This window comes from Lipophrys pholis (assembly GCF_963383615.2).
Source record: "Lipophrys pholis genome assembly, chromosome: 16".
NCBI classification, from domain to species: Eukaryota; Metazoa; Chordata; class Actinopteri; order Blenniiformes; family Blenniidae; genus Lipophrys; species Lipophrys pholis.
In genome coordinates this window covers 8,908,442-8,923,075 of record NC_137634.1, presented here as the reverse complement: position 1 = coordinate 8,923,075, position 14,634 = coordinate 8,908,442, and the positions used below count along the sequence as shown (strand labels likewise).

General features: G+C 41.1%; 1 protein-coding gene across 2 annotated transcripts; it reads left to right on the top strand.

Annotated features, from left to right (window-relative positions):
* Nucleotides 1–273: 273 nt before the first annotated feature.
* tbc1d8b (TBC1 domain family member 8B) lies at nucleotides 274–13,172 on the top strand. 2 transcript variants are annotated; one of them, XM_080483787.1, is made up of 21 exons: nucleotides 274–521; nucleotides 2,545–2,655; nucleotides 3,219–3,337; nucleotides 3,486–3,711; nucleotides 3,997–4,237; nucleotides 4,503–4,710; nucleotides 4,807–4,974; nucleotides 5,070–5,231; nucleotides 5,365–5,515; nucleotides 5,728–5,942; nucleotides 6,226–6,343; nucleotides 6,436–6,721; nucleotides 6,818–6,947; nucleotides 7,028–7,126; nucleotides 7,203–7,271; nucleotides 7,387–7,627; nucleotides 7,713–7,778; nucleotides 9,893–9,940; nucleotides 10,018–10,115; nucleotides 10,198–10,636; nucleotides 10,716–13,172. In XM_080483787.1, exons 1-20 carry the CDS (start codon nucleotides 395–397, stop codon nucleotides 10,630–10,632), a joined length of 3,318 nt encoding a protein of 1,105 aa, XP_080339913.1. In that variant the 5' UTR covers nucleotides 274–394; the 3' UTR covers nucleotides 10,633–10,636; nucleotides 10,716–13,172. The 2 variants fall into 2 exon arrangements, with proteins under 2 accessions (XP_080339913.1, XP_080339912.1); XM_080483786.1 differs by having other exon boundaries at nucleotides 10,198–13,172.
* Nucleotides 13,173–14,634: the final 1,462 nt, after the last annotated feature.

Here is a 14,634-nt window from a genome sequence, read left to right as displayed (position 1 = left end):
GTCTTTCGTCTGCGATGTTCTGTATTTTGGGGCTCCGGTTAATTATTATTTTTTTTGGGTGGAAAGTGATAAAAATGGATCTTTTGGTAAAAAAGGTTGCAGAACCCCTGGTTTAGTTAAACATATCATAAATAAATTACAACACATTTTTTAAAATCACTGCGCTAATTCATCATTCAGTTCTCTGAAGTTGTGGAGGCCCCGCCCACACTGCGTGGGAACGACTACCACTCCCAGAATGCCTCGCGGTTCTTGTCGACGTGGGAAGGCACTGGGAGGGATCCGGACACAAACAAATGTCCACGGCGTTTTTTCCTCTGTTGGGGCTCGCTGTGAAAAAGAAAACCGTGACATGTCAGGCGGATTTGAGAGAGAACTTCATGACATCTGAAACATGTGGCTCAAACCAGATGAGATCCTGCTGAAAAACGCCTTCAAACTGTGGGTGACCGAGAAGGATAACGAGTACTTCATACTGCAAAGGAGACGGGGGTACGGGGAAGGTGGAGGCGGCTTGACAGGTAACGACAGCCGTCTCGTGATCTCAACCCCCCCGGGTCTTTGTTTGGGACAGCTGCCTGTCACAGGCACACTTACAACATAATGAGTCATTAACGGGTTAAGTCGCCATGCATTCGCTGAGCTAACGTGCAGTGTGCCGTGCAAAGGGCGGTGCTGCTATGTAACCCATATTAAAATAAATAAATAAAAATAGGCTGATTGCAACAGGTACGAGACAAAATGACACGAGTTGGGTCTAATTAGCTGTTTTTTAACATCGCCTCTGCACATTGCCTTCTTATTTTGTGGTTGGTGACACGCACGAGGCTTCACCTGGTCATTTCACTGTTTGTCAATTTCTGCAGGAGGCACACACACCCAAATCTATTCTTGTAACATACTTCAGTTGAAACCTGCCATTGATCAAAAGCAGATTATACTCAAATCCATGCATATTACTTTTCAGGACTGTGCTGACCTGTTATTTGTTATGTAAGCCTTCACGTTTTGCTGTTGTGTTCAGTTTGTGTTTGTTTTACCTCTTGAAATCAATGCATTTGTAGCTTCACAGCAATGAGGGCAGCTGCAGATAGTGGCTGTAGTTAATATTTACATATTTCCTTCATTCACCCTTTGAAGAAAATATAGCAGTGAATATGCCCAAAGTGATGATATCCCATAGTTTTAAACCCTTTATTGATGAATCTATTCGGTGCAAAAAAAAAGAGCAATGAGAACTCTCATTTGAAAAGCAACAGCTGCTTAGATTTCTATTTTCACTAACCAAACAATAGTGATTATGTTTCTTTTGGTTAGCAAGTCATGCTTGTCAGGAGATTAGATTTCTTGTGGAGGTGGAGTCTCGGCTTTCTCCTGCTTCCTTTGCAACAGAAATATACATTAATATTTATATATATTCAACTTTGGAGAAGAACAGCATTGCTGTGTATGATGTTTACATCAAGGATTATATTTATGTATTTTGAAACTTACTGGTTGAGCACTGATGCAACCCTGTTGGTCTTCAGGTGCTGTGCTTATCTGTGACTTGCTGAATTGTCAGAAATTGTTTTTGCAGCATTCTCCCTTAAAATTATGCAACATGCAACCTGAATTCCTGCTGAGCTTCAATTAAATTATTGATTTTTCTAGTCCTGGTTCTGTGAATCTAAATGCACCGAATCTTTTAGACTATCCACTTGACAGTATAAGTATAGTATTGTAGATTACGGTTTCCAACTACAGACCAGTGTGACAGTCCTAAGGTAATTAATGGCTAATTAATGATAATGAGTAGTCTTCTAGATGAGGGCCAAAGTCCATATATCCATTGTGACTGGTTTAATGATGGTGGAGGTTAAGTACTACGAGATGATACACCGCATGATGCACTTGAAGACCTTTACAGCACAAGAGCGCTTCATATCTGAAGGGTCTTTTATGTGTTAAAGTCCTTCCTGTTCTTTAAAATGTTACATTGGCGAGAACCTGAACTCCCTGGACCCTGTTAGATGAGTGGAGGTATTTTTCTTTTCTTCGTGTTTTTTTTTTTCCATTTCTTGGCAGCATGCTGTTGGAACATGTGGAGAGTGGGTCAGTATAGTGCTGATGCAGTGAATGAGAGCGGTTTCACTGCAACCTTGTTAATTATTCATGGAGGGCATGTCAGAGAGAAGTTGTAAAGGTAACGGATTTCGCTAATTTTAGTTCTGACATTCGTTTCCACTCTCGGTATGGATTTCAACACCTGGTTTGGGTTCCGAATTTTGAAATAAATAAAGAGAAATGCTGAGAGATCTTGCTTAGCCATAGACTGACACCGACAAAATAGTGTAAATAATTAATGGTTTTCATGCTGTTAAATAGTTCAACACACATTATGATCATTTTCATTCACAAGTTGCTCTGCAGATGCAAGAATGAGTTTGATGAACAAAAAAAAAAAAAAACAGGCCTCAGACTTTTTAAAGTTTGTCATGTTTATCTCTGCTTTTATGTTGCATGGCTGAATGTCACTTGTTGAAATGTCTGTTAATGTTTCAGGCCTCCTCGTGGGAACTCTGGATACTGTGCTGGACTCCACATCCAAAGTTGCCCCCTATCGCATTCTGCACCACACGCCAGACTCCCAAGTGTACTGGTCGATAGCATGTGGTATGCATTTGAGTTTTCTTCTCATTCTTGCAAATATTTTATTACGACTATCGAAGAATGATCAAAAACAGTAAAACCCTGCAAAATTCTGACAAAGCTACTTTGTTGTTTAAAATGATGATGATGAGATTTATAGTGAAGCATGCAGTCTGTCTATGTGACCATGAAAGTGTGTGAAGTGGACGTAGTCAGATAACCTGTTGAAGAAGCCATTGGTATTTGCTGTGTCGAAGATTTTCATTGAATTTAACATAAAAATGTTTCCCTCTTCACTCCAGAAGGGACTCTTTGTTGACTTTCTGCTGTCACACGTCCCGATTGTTGGTGTGTTGTTGAGAAATCTACTTGTAATAATCACATTTCTTCTAATCAGATAACTACCTTGATCCGATACAGCATATCGCATTATACTGTTTACAAGATCACTTATCTTACAACTGGGGAAGTTGGATAATATCTGCTTTAAATGTGCATGTACACCGGCTTAATGTTTTTCTTTAAGCTCCAACATAATACGAAAGTCAAAGTTACTAAACTGAGCTTTGTTTGCACTTTGCTGGCAGGCGTCACCAAAGAGGAGATTGTTCAGCACTGGGAGTGGCTCCAGCAGAACATCATGAGGACGCTCTCTGTGTTTGACTCCAGTGAAGACATCACCAGCTTTGTACAGGGCAAAATTAGAGTAAGAATGAATGATAATCAATTGTTTTACATGGGTCTTAACATATCCCACACAGACGGATCGTTATGTTAAGAAACCTCTCAGTTTTTATCCATAAAACGATGATAATAAGGATTTGGTCTGCAGTAATTTTTCTGCCATGTTTCAGGGTCTGATTGCCGAGGAGGGGAAGACGTCCCTGGTGCTGGAGGAAGATCCCGAGAAGTTCAGAGAAGCACTTCTGAGGTTCGAGAAGTGGTTCGAGCTGCCGTCGGAAGAAAAGTTGGTCACATATTATTCATGCAGCTACTGGAAGGGCAAAGTACCGTGCCAGGGCTGGCTCTACCTCAGTACAAACTTCCTGTGCTTCTATTCGTACTTTCTGGGCTCTGAGGGTAAGCTTTTTGTTTTTTGTGACATTTGTTTTCTGTGCTATCACTTCCTGATGTTTTTTAGTGCTCGTGAAGATTCTTGTAACTAATAACAGTCATAATACAAATCATTGTTTGATTTTTTTAGTATAAAAATGCTCCTGGTAATGAAGGTTTCCTGAATTATTAAAAGGTCAATATCACTGATATCAGATGTCAGAGAATTTCATGCAAGTGGCAGATGTGAATTTTCGAATATCTGGGAACATTATTTTGCACTGACAGTTTTCATCTTCATTCCTCTCACAGTGAAACTGATCATCTCCTGGGATGAGATCTGGAGATTGGAGAAAACCTCCAATGTCATTCTGACTGAGAGCATCCACGTTTTGGCTCATGGGGAGGAACATTACTTCTCAATGCTGCTGCACCTCAATGAAACGTTCGTTATCATGGAACAGCTAGCTGACTACTCAATCAAGCGTCTTTTTGACAAAGAGGCTTTCCAGAGGGAGCCGGCTCTCTCAGACCCACTGCAAATTACCAAGAGGTACTTGATGTGTGCTGAACTGCACAGCTTCACATGCAACTGAGCAAATATGAAGTCTGACTTGAGATAAATGTCTTTTGTGTTTGTCTTAACCTCCTTAAAGTGCACATTGGGTCTCACATTACAATATACAAAGCCCACTGATGTACTTTTGTCACTGTAAATACACATTTCAGCTTTTTCTATAACTGACACAAATAATTGGCGCGATATAAAATGGAATTCTTCATTCATGGTGTTATCATCTGCTCTACTTTATCCACAGAGGCCTCGAAGCTCATGCAAAGAGTGACCAATTCCGAGCATTTTTCAGGCTTCCCAAAGAGGAAAACCTGTTAGAGGTGCACGAGAGCTTTCTGTGGGTGCCCTTCAGCCACTATAACACACTCGGCAAGATCTGCCTGTCTGAGAACTACTTGTGCTTTGCCAGTCAGGACGGCAGCCAGTGCCACATTATCATTCCGATGCGGGAGGTAATGTCAAATAAAATCAGTATGACTGGGTCACCAACATAGAACAGGAAGTCTTCAGTTGTGACTGCATTCTCTGCTAATGTTTCCTTCTTCTAGGTTGTAAATGTTGAGAAACCAGATTCCAGCAGCAAAGCATTAACAGTCTGTGTGCGTGGCAAGAGGGCACTGCGTTTCTCTGAGGTGCGGGACTACCAGCGACTGGCAAACACGATTCGTAGCAGGTGTGGGATCACTGCCAGCCCACAGCACTCTGCTTCATCAGAGGTAATATGTCTTTTCATTTTGCAGTTTTACTCCACGATGGTCTCCGTTGTTCATTCTGTAGTTTGCAAATAAAATGATAAATCTTTGTCACGAAGGTCATACGAGGCGAGTGTCAGTCACTCATAAACCACTTTGAAGACAATCCAGAAGACGTGACTCTGATGGTGGGACAGAAAGACAGCAGCAAGGCCGTGAGCACCGAAGCTCTCATGACTGTTTTCCACCCCCAGGATGTTGAAAACCTGGATCCCAAAATGGTAAAAAAGAAAACCAACATAATTCTTTCAATTATCTTGATGTAATTATAACATAGTGCACCTTTACTCTGGTTGTATTCATGTATGTGTCTGTCTAGAAATGCAATTCTTTAATGACCTCCCTGTTAACCAGCTGAAAGAAAAGATGAAGGAACAGTCCTGGAACATTCATTTCTCTGAGTATGGACGTGGTACGAGTATGTTCTTCACAAGAAAGACGCGAGACTTGATTGTTCGCGGAGTTCCTGAGGCTTTGAGGGGAGAGCTGTGGATGCTTTTTTCAGGTTCTTATACACCAAACATCACTCGTGTATAATCATTTACAAATTGGTGGCATGCACCTGTCGTTATTTGTTTTAAATGAAGTTTTGCATAACTCTGTGTTAGCCCTTCAAGTGCTCACTCATGAATCTCATCAATAATTAAGTAATTGGCAGTTAGGGTGGGAACGGCTGAGCATCTGTTTTTTGGATCAACTGTGTTTTGGGCTCTGCAGGAGCTGTGAACGATATGGCCACTCATCCCGGCTACTACTCTGAGCTCGTCGAACAGTCTCTGGGCACAAGCACTTTGGCTACAGATGAGATCGAAAGAGACCTGCACCGCTCACTCCCTGAGCACCCTGCCTTTCAGAGTGACACGGGGATCTCGGCTCTCCGCAGAGTCCTGACTGCTTATGCCTACAGGAACCCTAAAATTGGATACTGCCAGGTATGCAGATTATTTTTCAGGCTTGTTGTTAACCATCGGATGAGCACACCATTAGCGGTAAAATTTGGATAATTACTGTATTTAGCCTTAAGTTTTATATTTGAAGTGTCTTAGAATCTCACAAAAAACAAAACGATCATTTATTAGTTGCAGTTTCCTCAAGAACACATAAGAATATTTTGACACAGAGGAGATTCACTAGAATTAGTAATTTTGGTCAAATAGATGTCTGTTGTGATAAGGACTTGGTTTTTTTAGCAGTGTGTCCTTACCTTCTGTTCAGGCCATGAACATCCTCACATCGGTTCTTCTGCTCTACGCAAAAGAAGAGGAGGCTTTCTGGCTCTTAGTAGCTGTTTGTGAGAGGATGCTGCCAGATTACTTCAACCGCCGGATAATTGGTGAGACTGGAACCTTTTGGATTTAAGCTTTATAATTTTGGAACATGAAATTTACATTTTTTGTTTCACTCTTGTGCCAATATTCCTTTCAGGTGCTTTGGTTGACCAGGCTGTGTTTGAGGATCTGATCAGAGAAAATCTCCCCCAGCTGGTCGAGCACATGACAGACCTGAGCTTCTTCTCATCCGTGTCCCTGTCCTGGTTTCTTACCCTTTTCATTAGCGTCTTGCCCATAGAGAGCGCCGTGAATGTGGTGGATTGTTTTTTCTACGACGGGATAAAAGCCATCCTGCAGCTCGGCCTGGCAGTGCTGGACTACAACCTGGAGGCTCTGGTCGGCTGCCACGATGACGCAGAGGCTGTCACCATCCTCAATAAGTCTGTGTGAATAGAAGAAGAGCAGGATTGGACGTTTTCTGCCTTATCAAATTTGTAAATTCCCTTTTTTTTTTTTCCTCCTGACTGTTATTTTAGGTTCTTTGATAGCGTGACGAACAAGGACAGCCCGTTGCCTCCCACAGTGCAGCAAGCTTCAGTGGGCAATAATGACAAGACATCCCACGTCAAAGTGGATATCAGTGAACTGATACGAGAAGCCTACGAGGTATTACAAGATGTTATGTTTCAGTTGCTGGATCGACTTTGAAGATGTAGTTGATTCACTGCATTTGTGCTCTCTTATAGAAATACGGCAATATCCGTTCTGAGGATGTTGAGGGTTCCCGGAAAAGAAACAAACTGTATGTGATCCAGACTTTGGAGGATACAACCAAACAAAATGTGGTAAGTGTATTCAGATTTATAAATGTTATAGTACTGTTACCACCGCGTTGTGGTTTAATTTAAACTCCGTTTTCAGATTCGGGTGGTGTCCCAAGAAGTCAGATTTAATGCCTCACAGCTTGATGAGCTTTATAATCTGTTCAAAGTGAGTCCAAAACATAATTTGGCATTCAGCATTTTTATATATTTAAAAAAAAAAAAAAATCACCTGAAGTGAAGGAATAAAAACTAAGAAGTTTGTGTGTTTTTTGTTATTTCAGAGGCAGCATTTCCTCAGCTGCTACTGGACAATGAAGAGTCCCGCTCTGCTCCATCATGACCCCAGCCTGGCCTATTTGGAGCAATATCAGTTGGGTTTTCAGCAGTTCAGCATGCTCTTCTCCCTGCTGGAGCCCTGGGGTTTTTGCGCTATCAAGAGCACCCTCTCCCTCTGGTTCTTCCGCTTGATAGACGAGAATCAGGACGGCCTCATCAACTTTAAAGAATTCTGCTGTGCCCTCGGTGCGTCCATTCATTCGATGCATCTCACTGGTGCAGCTTATAAACCCCTATGTTATAACTGCAACGGCAATTATTCTCTTCACAGATACTTTATTCTGTGGATCTTTCACAAACAAGCTGAAATTTCTCTTCAAGCTGCACCTACCACCAGGTGAGTCATCTGCGGAGCAACAACACAAACTCATCTAAGGCTCGTTCCACAGTGGCATCTGTCTTGTAAACCACACAAAAATATTTTTAGCCTCTGACCCGCTGTCTTACTACGGTGGCATGACTGGAGCAAGTTCATAGTTCAAGTGCAGCGAATGCACTGACGGGAATGACACCCGAGCGGCAGGCAAACAGTAGCAGCTCAAACTGAGCGCAAAACACAAGGTCAATTACGTCAGTCTACAGGGCTTCAGAATATAAAACTTGTCATTTCAATAATCCAGTCCAGGACTCAGTGTTAGTTGAATGAGCACATTGCCTGAGGGGGAAAAAACTGTCTTTGAATGTGTGCATGATGTGGAGCTGGCTTCATGACGACGGTGGTAAGAATAGTCGACACCGAGTGAGTGAACTTGCCATGGCAACGCTGGTTGTAAGGAGCGAAGAGGGCATTTTGCAGGGGGCTATTTCTCCAAAAAGAGGACCCGAGCTTGGGGAGAAACTGCTTAAATCACAGCTGACAGCTTAGCAGCAGACGAGCACTGAGTCACCAGTTGTGAAGTGCCAGGACGATGAGCATCAAACAGCAAAAGCCTATTTTGTGTCTCATGGATAGTGTGCATAGCTTCAGCACCAAGGACAGGTCACATCCAAACGAGCGTGGAGGCTCAGTTCCAAGCCACGTTCCAGGCAACTAAGCAAAGCCGTGTTTTGTGTTGTCTTTATAAATAAAACGCTCTGGAGCGGGGCCAAACACTCCATTGATCAGTGAAATGAAATCATGTGCTATTTAGAGCTGAGAGTCTGCAGGTTTTTTTACAGCTGTAAAACGCAACACAGCAGCCATATTCATTCATCAGCTTCCTTCAGACAACTGTGACAACTCTGTTGCATTGCTTGTGTTGTGATTTGTCAGCAAGACAAATTTAAACTTACAAATAGAGACCTGCATACGGCGAGATGCCATCGAAACGATAGACGTGTGGATTATGATATGTAGTACAAGTGTGTTTACGTGTTGCGATTAGCGACCAGAAATGTGAACATCTGATATTGTCTTCCACTGGTGAAGGAGATAGTCCTACGTGGAATGTTCACTGACAGACCTCAGGCTGTGTGGCTAATGCACCGTGAACCTATTAGGCAAATAAAATGACACCGCTGGCCTGTGAGGGTAATTGTTTAATCCAGGCAAGTAAACTGACACGCATGCATGCACGTCATCCGGGCGGGGATGCGGGGAATCAAGATGGGTATATCACATTTCTAATAATAGCGGGGGGCGATAGTAGGATGATAATTGCCACTTTATATATTTTAGGTTCATTCATTCTCAAATCAGGGATTTATTTATTTTTTTTAATATTTTAGAATCTACAGTGCTTGAATCTTTGCATGAATGTAATATTTCTGGGTATTATAATGTTTATAGCCCTCTTTGTATGTCAGCAGCTCCCAACATTTTAGTATTAGGATTATAATATATTCTATTAGGCCTCTAATAGTTAGATATGTGACCTTTTTTTTTATTTTTCAAACTTGAAACCTCCAAGATTTCCTCAAAAAATCATCTCTGATATCTGATTTACACTGGTGGACACATCTGCTCTAAATTCATAATAGTGTACAATTTTAAACTCGTCTAAATCTAATTTTAACCACCCGTCTGGAATCCCGATTGAGAACCATCGAATTAGATTGTAGACTAAATCATAGTGTCAGCACGGTTTGTATTGTGTGAGCTTGACTTGTGATTGTGATTAACAAAACTCACAACTGAACTCGATGCTTCATCCAAAGTTAATTTCAGTCTTTGTGTGGATTTTTCTGTCAACACTCTCTTCTTCTTCTTCTTCTTCCCTTTGAGTGAACTTACAGTCTCTTTTAGCTTTCACAGGTAGTCCTTTGCATTTAAAGGAGCAAAGAATCCAGCAGTTTATTCCACTGACTGAAGACTCTTCTCACTTGAGTAGATTCACTGGTTAGCCTCTTTACTTTCTCTTTCCTTAAATTAAACCTTTCCTCCGTTTCCTACTAAACTCTGTAACAATACTGCTTCCACACATACCTCAAAACACCTCTACCATTTGTTCACAAAGCACTTTCTTTTTTCAGCATTTGAGCTTCCAGAAGATGGTGTGATAAGAAAAAGTCCTGAAAGAGGTAAAAATACCACTGAACATGCTTCGCACTTTTTATGGCCCTTTTAGTAACTACACATTTTTCTATTAAACCGACAGGGAGAGGAAAAGTGGACCTGCAGGCCTACCTGAAACAATGGCAAAATGAAATCCTTAAGAAGGAGGAAACCATCAAAGACCTACCGAGAATAAATCAGGTAAATCAACCTGTTTATGGTCTCATGAGACTATATGACTTTATGTTTTCACAGTAAAATGACCTCCTTCTTCTTCTCACAGACTCAGTTCATCCAGTTCTCCAAGACCCTCTACAACATTTTCCATGGTGATCCTGAGGAGGAATTGCTGTACCGTGCCGTGGCCCACGTGACCAGCCTCCTCCTGAGGATGGAGGAGGTGGGACGCAGGCTGCAGGAGCCGAGCAGCCCGCCTGCGACCAAAACGGCTGCCAACACTGCCGCTGCCTCTGCGGAGGAGTCTCCGACCGAAGAGGCCTCCGCCAGTCCGGGGAGCTCCAACACCTCCAGCTCCCACAACAGTCAGGACGCCGGGTCTGACCCGACAGAGACCGAGTGGTCCTTCTCATTCGAACAGGTTCTCGCGTCTCTGCTCAATGAGCCGGCGATAGTCAACTTCTTTGAAAGGCCAGTCGATATCCACCTGAAAGTGGGACAAGCTAAAGTTGCCCAACTCAAATTAAAGGCCACTAAGTGAGAGAGTACGTAGGCGAATCGACACTTTGCTTCTGACTCAAACCGAGGGTTTGTTGTGATGTTCTTTTCTCCACTTCCATACAGGGCTGAGGATGTTAGTGAAGCAGACGGTAGGATTCACGGCGATAGCATAAATCAAGAGGTGACGCAAGTATGCCAGGCAGAAGATATTCAGCACAGATGAGACACAACTTTTTTTTTTTTTTTTTTTTTTTTTAAGACACCGTTCTGTTTCAGACATGCATCAAATTATGCATTTTCAACAAAGAAGTTTATTTACATTTCAAGTAAGAGTTTACGTAAGCTAATTTTGTATTACAAAGCGCACATTTCATTATTTTCCTTTGCGAACAGAGGGATGACAGAAGAGCTCGTCTTTCCTCTCCATCTGTGATGTCCAGAAGTCCAGGTCCAGAATAAATGATTTGTGCAAAGTGGCAGTTTTAATCTGAATATCTTGATGTATACTGTCTTTCAGAATAGTCGTCACTGCTGAAACGTACCGTAAAGTTTTAGCGCGTCCTGATACTTTGGTGTCTCCTGCTTCTTGTCTTGAACATCGACTTCATGTAGGTAACACAAGCTTTTTAGCCAGTGCAGGCACAGATAAGGATCATTTGTAGTGTTCCTCCAACAAACCAGAAATGTATAGAGATATCTGACTGGAGACTTTAGATATTTTAATCGAGGCATAAAAGATTAAGTCAGTACTAACGTGGAAGAGCAGATGCTCTATCGTCTGTCATGCATTTATCGTGTTGCACACATTGTGACCACAGCATGACTTTACGTGAAACATGCTTTGTAAAGGTAAATATTCTCACTGCTGCTGCAGGTGGTTCACCTGCTTCCCCTCCAAATCTATCTAGAAGAGTGCTGTGTGTTACTTTCACGGTGTCTTTAATTGATGTATCGTTTCCTTATGTTTGGACGTGTAGGGTGTTTCGCTCTGGTGTAAGTGCAGCATTTTGTAAAAATGAAAAAAAACTAAACAATGGTCACGACAATAGACATTTGATTCTTGTATTTTTTAGACTTATGTTGGAAGTGTAATATATGAGCTTGTGGACTGTTGTGGACAACGCAAACCTTTTTGAAGGAAATTCAGTTTAATCAAATCTCAGGGTGACATTTGTGTAAAATGAAAAGGAGAAAAGGGATATTTTTCAACCTGGGATATATAGATATATATATATATATGAGTTATGCATAGCCTCTGTCTTATCTGTAACATCAAAATATAGAGCATGTGTAGCAGAGTTACAGGATTCGCCACTTTATGCCAGCGTTCGACAAACAGCAATTACTGCTTGCAACTGAACGCCACATTTGAAGGTTTATTAAATGCTGTTGTTACTTTTTTTTTTTGCCGGGGGGTCGGCATTTTATGCTTTTTAATTAACTTTTTGCGTCTGCCTTAGTGAGTAATTTGCACAGTTGTTTGAGAATCACAAGCAACGGATATGCTTGTATTTCAGCCAGATGTCCGAGTCGTTGGATACTGAAAGGTCAGTGGGCTGCAGCTTGTCGTCTCCAGGGGCCAAATTTGCTGATTTTTTTAAGCTTAGCCTCTGCTTATATAAGAAAAAGTGTGTTTGATGCTTCGTTTAAGTGCAGCTTTGATTTTTCTGTTTGCTGGAGTTTTGTTTTTTGCTCAGATGAATGTGTTATTTTCTTGATTATGTATTTTTTTCACCTTGTATCAGAGGGCCTGTCACAGCTTATTTCATGATGTGATTATTGAGGGTTGTATAAACATTCAAAAAAGAATATGCATTTCTCAGTGAAGATAAGAAAGTAAGATCTGTCACTGTGTCTATGACCAATTAAAACAAAAACAAACTCATCTTTAATGTCTTATTAATGTTGAAATTGAAGGCTTGATTACCAACTTTGTTGCAGTGTTGAGCTCAGTCTGGTGTTTACATCCAGTGGATAATACAGCAACTGTTTTCATAATTTGAAACATTTACATGTGACCATGGTTTGACTGTTTCACCATGACTCTTTACAGTCTTGAACATGGTTATACGTTGCAGCTGCAGAGGATCTGCACACATCCTGGATAGCCAATTTCTGTTCTTTCTGGAGATTTCGGATCATTTCAAGGAGTCAAGTCTGCGTTCAAAAACGTTTGATTCAATGTTTCTCCGCCAGAAATCCCGAAGGGTGGCGGTTAAAACAAACTCTTTGATGCTCAATATTTCCTAACCGTATTTCTAGAGGCAGTTTCTGGAAAACAGGGCTTGATGAAATGTTTTCTTTTTTCTCTTCTAAGTTTGTGGTTTTTCTCTTGGTGGGGAAGATAAATGAAAGGAGATGACTTTATAGGAACAGAGTGAAAAATCAGAGGGGTGGCAGAGTTCATCCCTCTGGCATGACAGAGCTGCTGCTATTAAGCATCAGACTGAACGCTGCATTTCTGTAAGCTTCATCAATGAATACTTGTTTTGTAGACTATATTAAGCTCAGACATTTCTTTTTTATTTGCTTGATTGTTTTTTTTCATTTCCATAATGATGTACCAGAATAAAGAATAATAATGGTAAGTTGGCCTTTTTCATTACTTTTTTCAACCTTTCCTATATATATTTTTTCTGTTGAGTTACATTGCATGTGAATTATTATTTTGAAACCTCAGGCTTAAATCTGCTGTGTTAGTTATTTAAAACAAAAGAAGCTTCCTCACACTATCAGCTCCAGGCAATACAATGAAGCTGGTGTTAAATGACATGCTCTTAATGCCGCATATCGGCTGTGAAATGAGTTTACAATCAAGTGACGAAATACCAATTTGAAATTCTTATTGGCCAGAAAGTGCCATTGTATGATTTAAAAAAAAAAAAGATTTTGTATGGCTGATGAATCATCAAATGATAGACCTGTACAGCTTCTTTTTCAGGGTGTTTATATGAGCCTGTGTGTTATCCCTGTTCAATGGTAAAAGTTGTTACAGTTGTTATTGGTCGAGGTGGGAGCACCGTCTCCAGTTAAATTTTTTTATATGCAGTTGACCAAACTGGCTTCAATGACCCTCAATCATTAGTCACTGGAGCTCAGATAAGCCTGTTTTTCCTCAGCACGCTGTCAATATTTATAAATTATTAATAGCCTGAAGCATTACTGCTCAAATAATGCAGTTCATTGCTTTCACTTTACCAAACACAACAATGATACTAAAACAAAACCATGTTGACAGGCCTTGATATCGCTGAATTCCCCTTTTACCAGAAAGTTAAAAAATGTATATGTATTTTATAACTCACACTTGGCGGGGTGAAACAATTTACTCTCCCATTTACTGTCACAGACTGTTCCCTCCCAACAGCTGACTTCCCCTCCAACAACAAGACCATAAATATCTGCAGTCTGGCATGTTCCCTTCCAGATCTGTTCCCAAAAAAGATTTAATGGTTTTCCGTCTCATTCGTGTAGCAACGTGACCCACATCCAGTTTAAATGTTTGTAAATATTGAACATTTCCATTAAGTTATTATGATGATGCAACAGTGCATTTTGAAGGTTGCAGCCATCTGGGGAATAAATGATGCGTCATACGTCGTTATACTTTGTCTGATTTAGCCAGACGAGGGTTTCAGGCGGGCACAGGAAAAACATGCAAACTCCACTCAAAAAGGTTTTACTAGCAAGCAGTTTCCAACCCGGAACTTTGTCTTGAAGCGTGAAGTAACATAACAACTACCTTTAAAACCTCCTAATCCAAGGGAGTGACTTGTCATTTTACTACACTGACGGCATCAATTAATTGAGCACGCAGCGAGAGATGAAATAAATATTCTGCCTCAGCGATAAAGATCAAAAATTTTAATGTTTAGCTGAGATGAAAGTAGAAAATTGTCGTTGCCATTACCGGGCCATAATTTGAGGCCCCATGGAGTTGCAACAGAGAAGCAGCAGAAATAGCCTCTATGAAAAAAACATGAGATATCATGTGCAGACCATTCATCACTTACAGTAAAATGTTCCCTCCTTGACTTGTCGC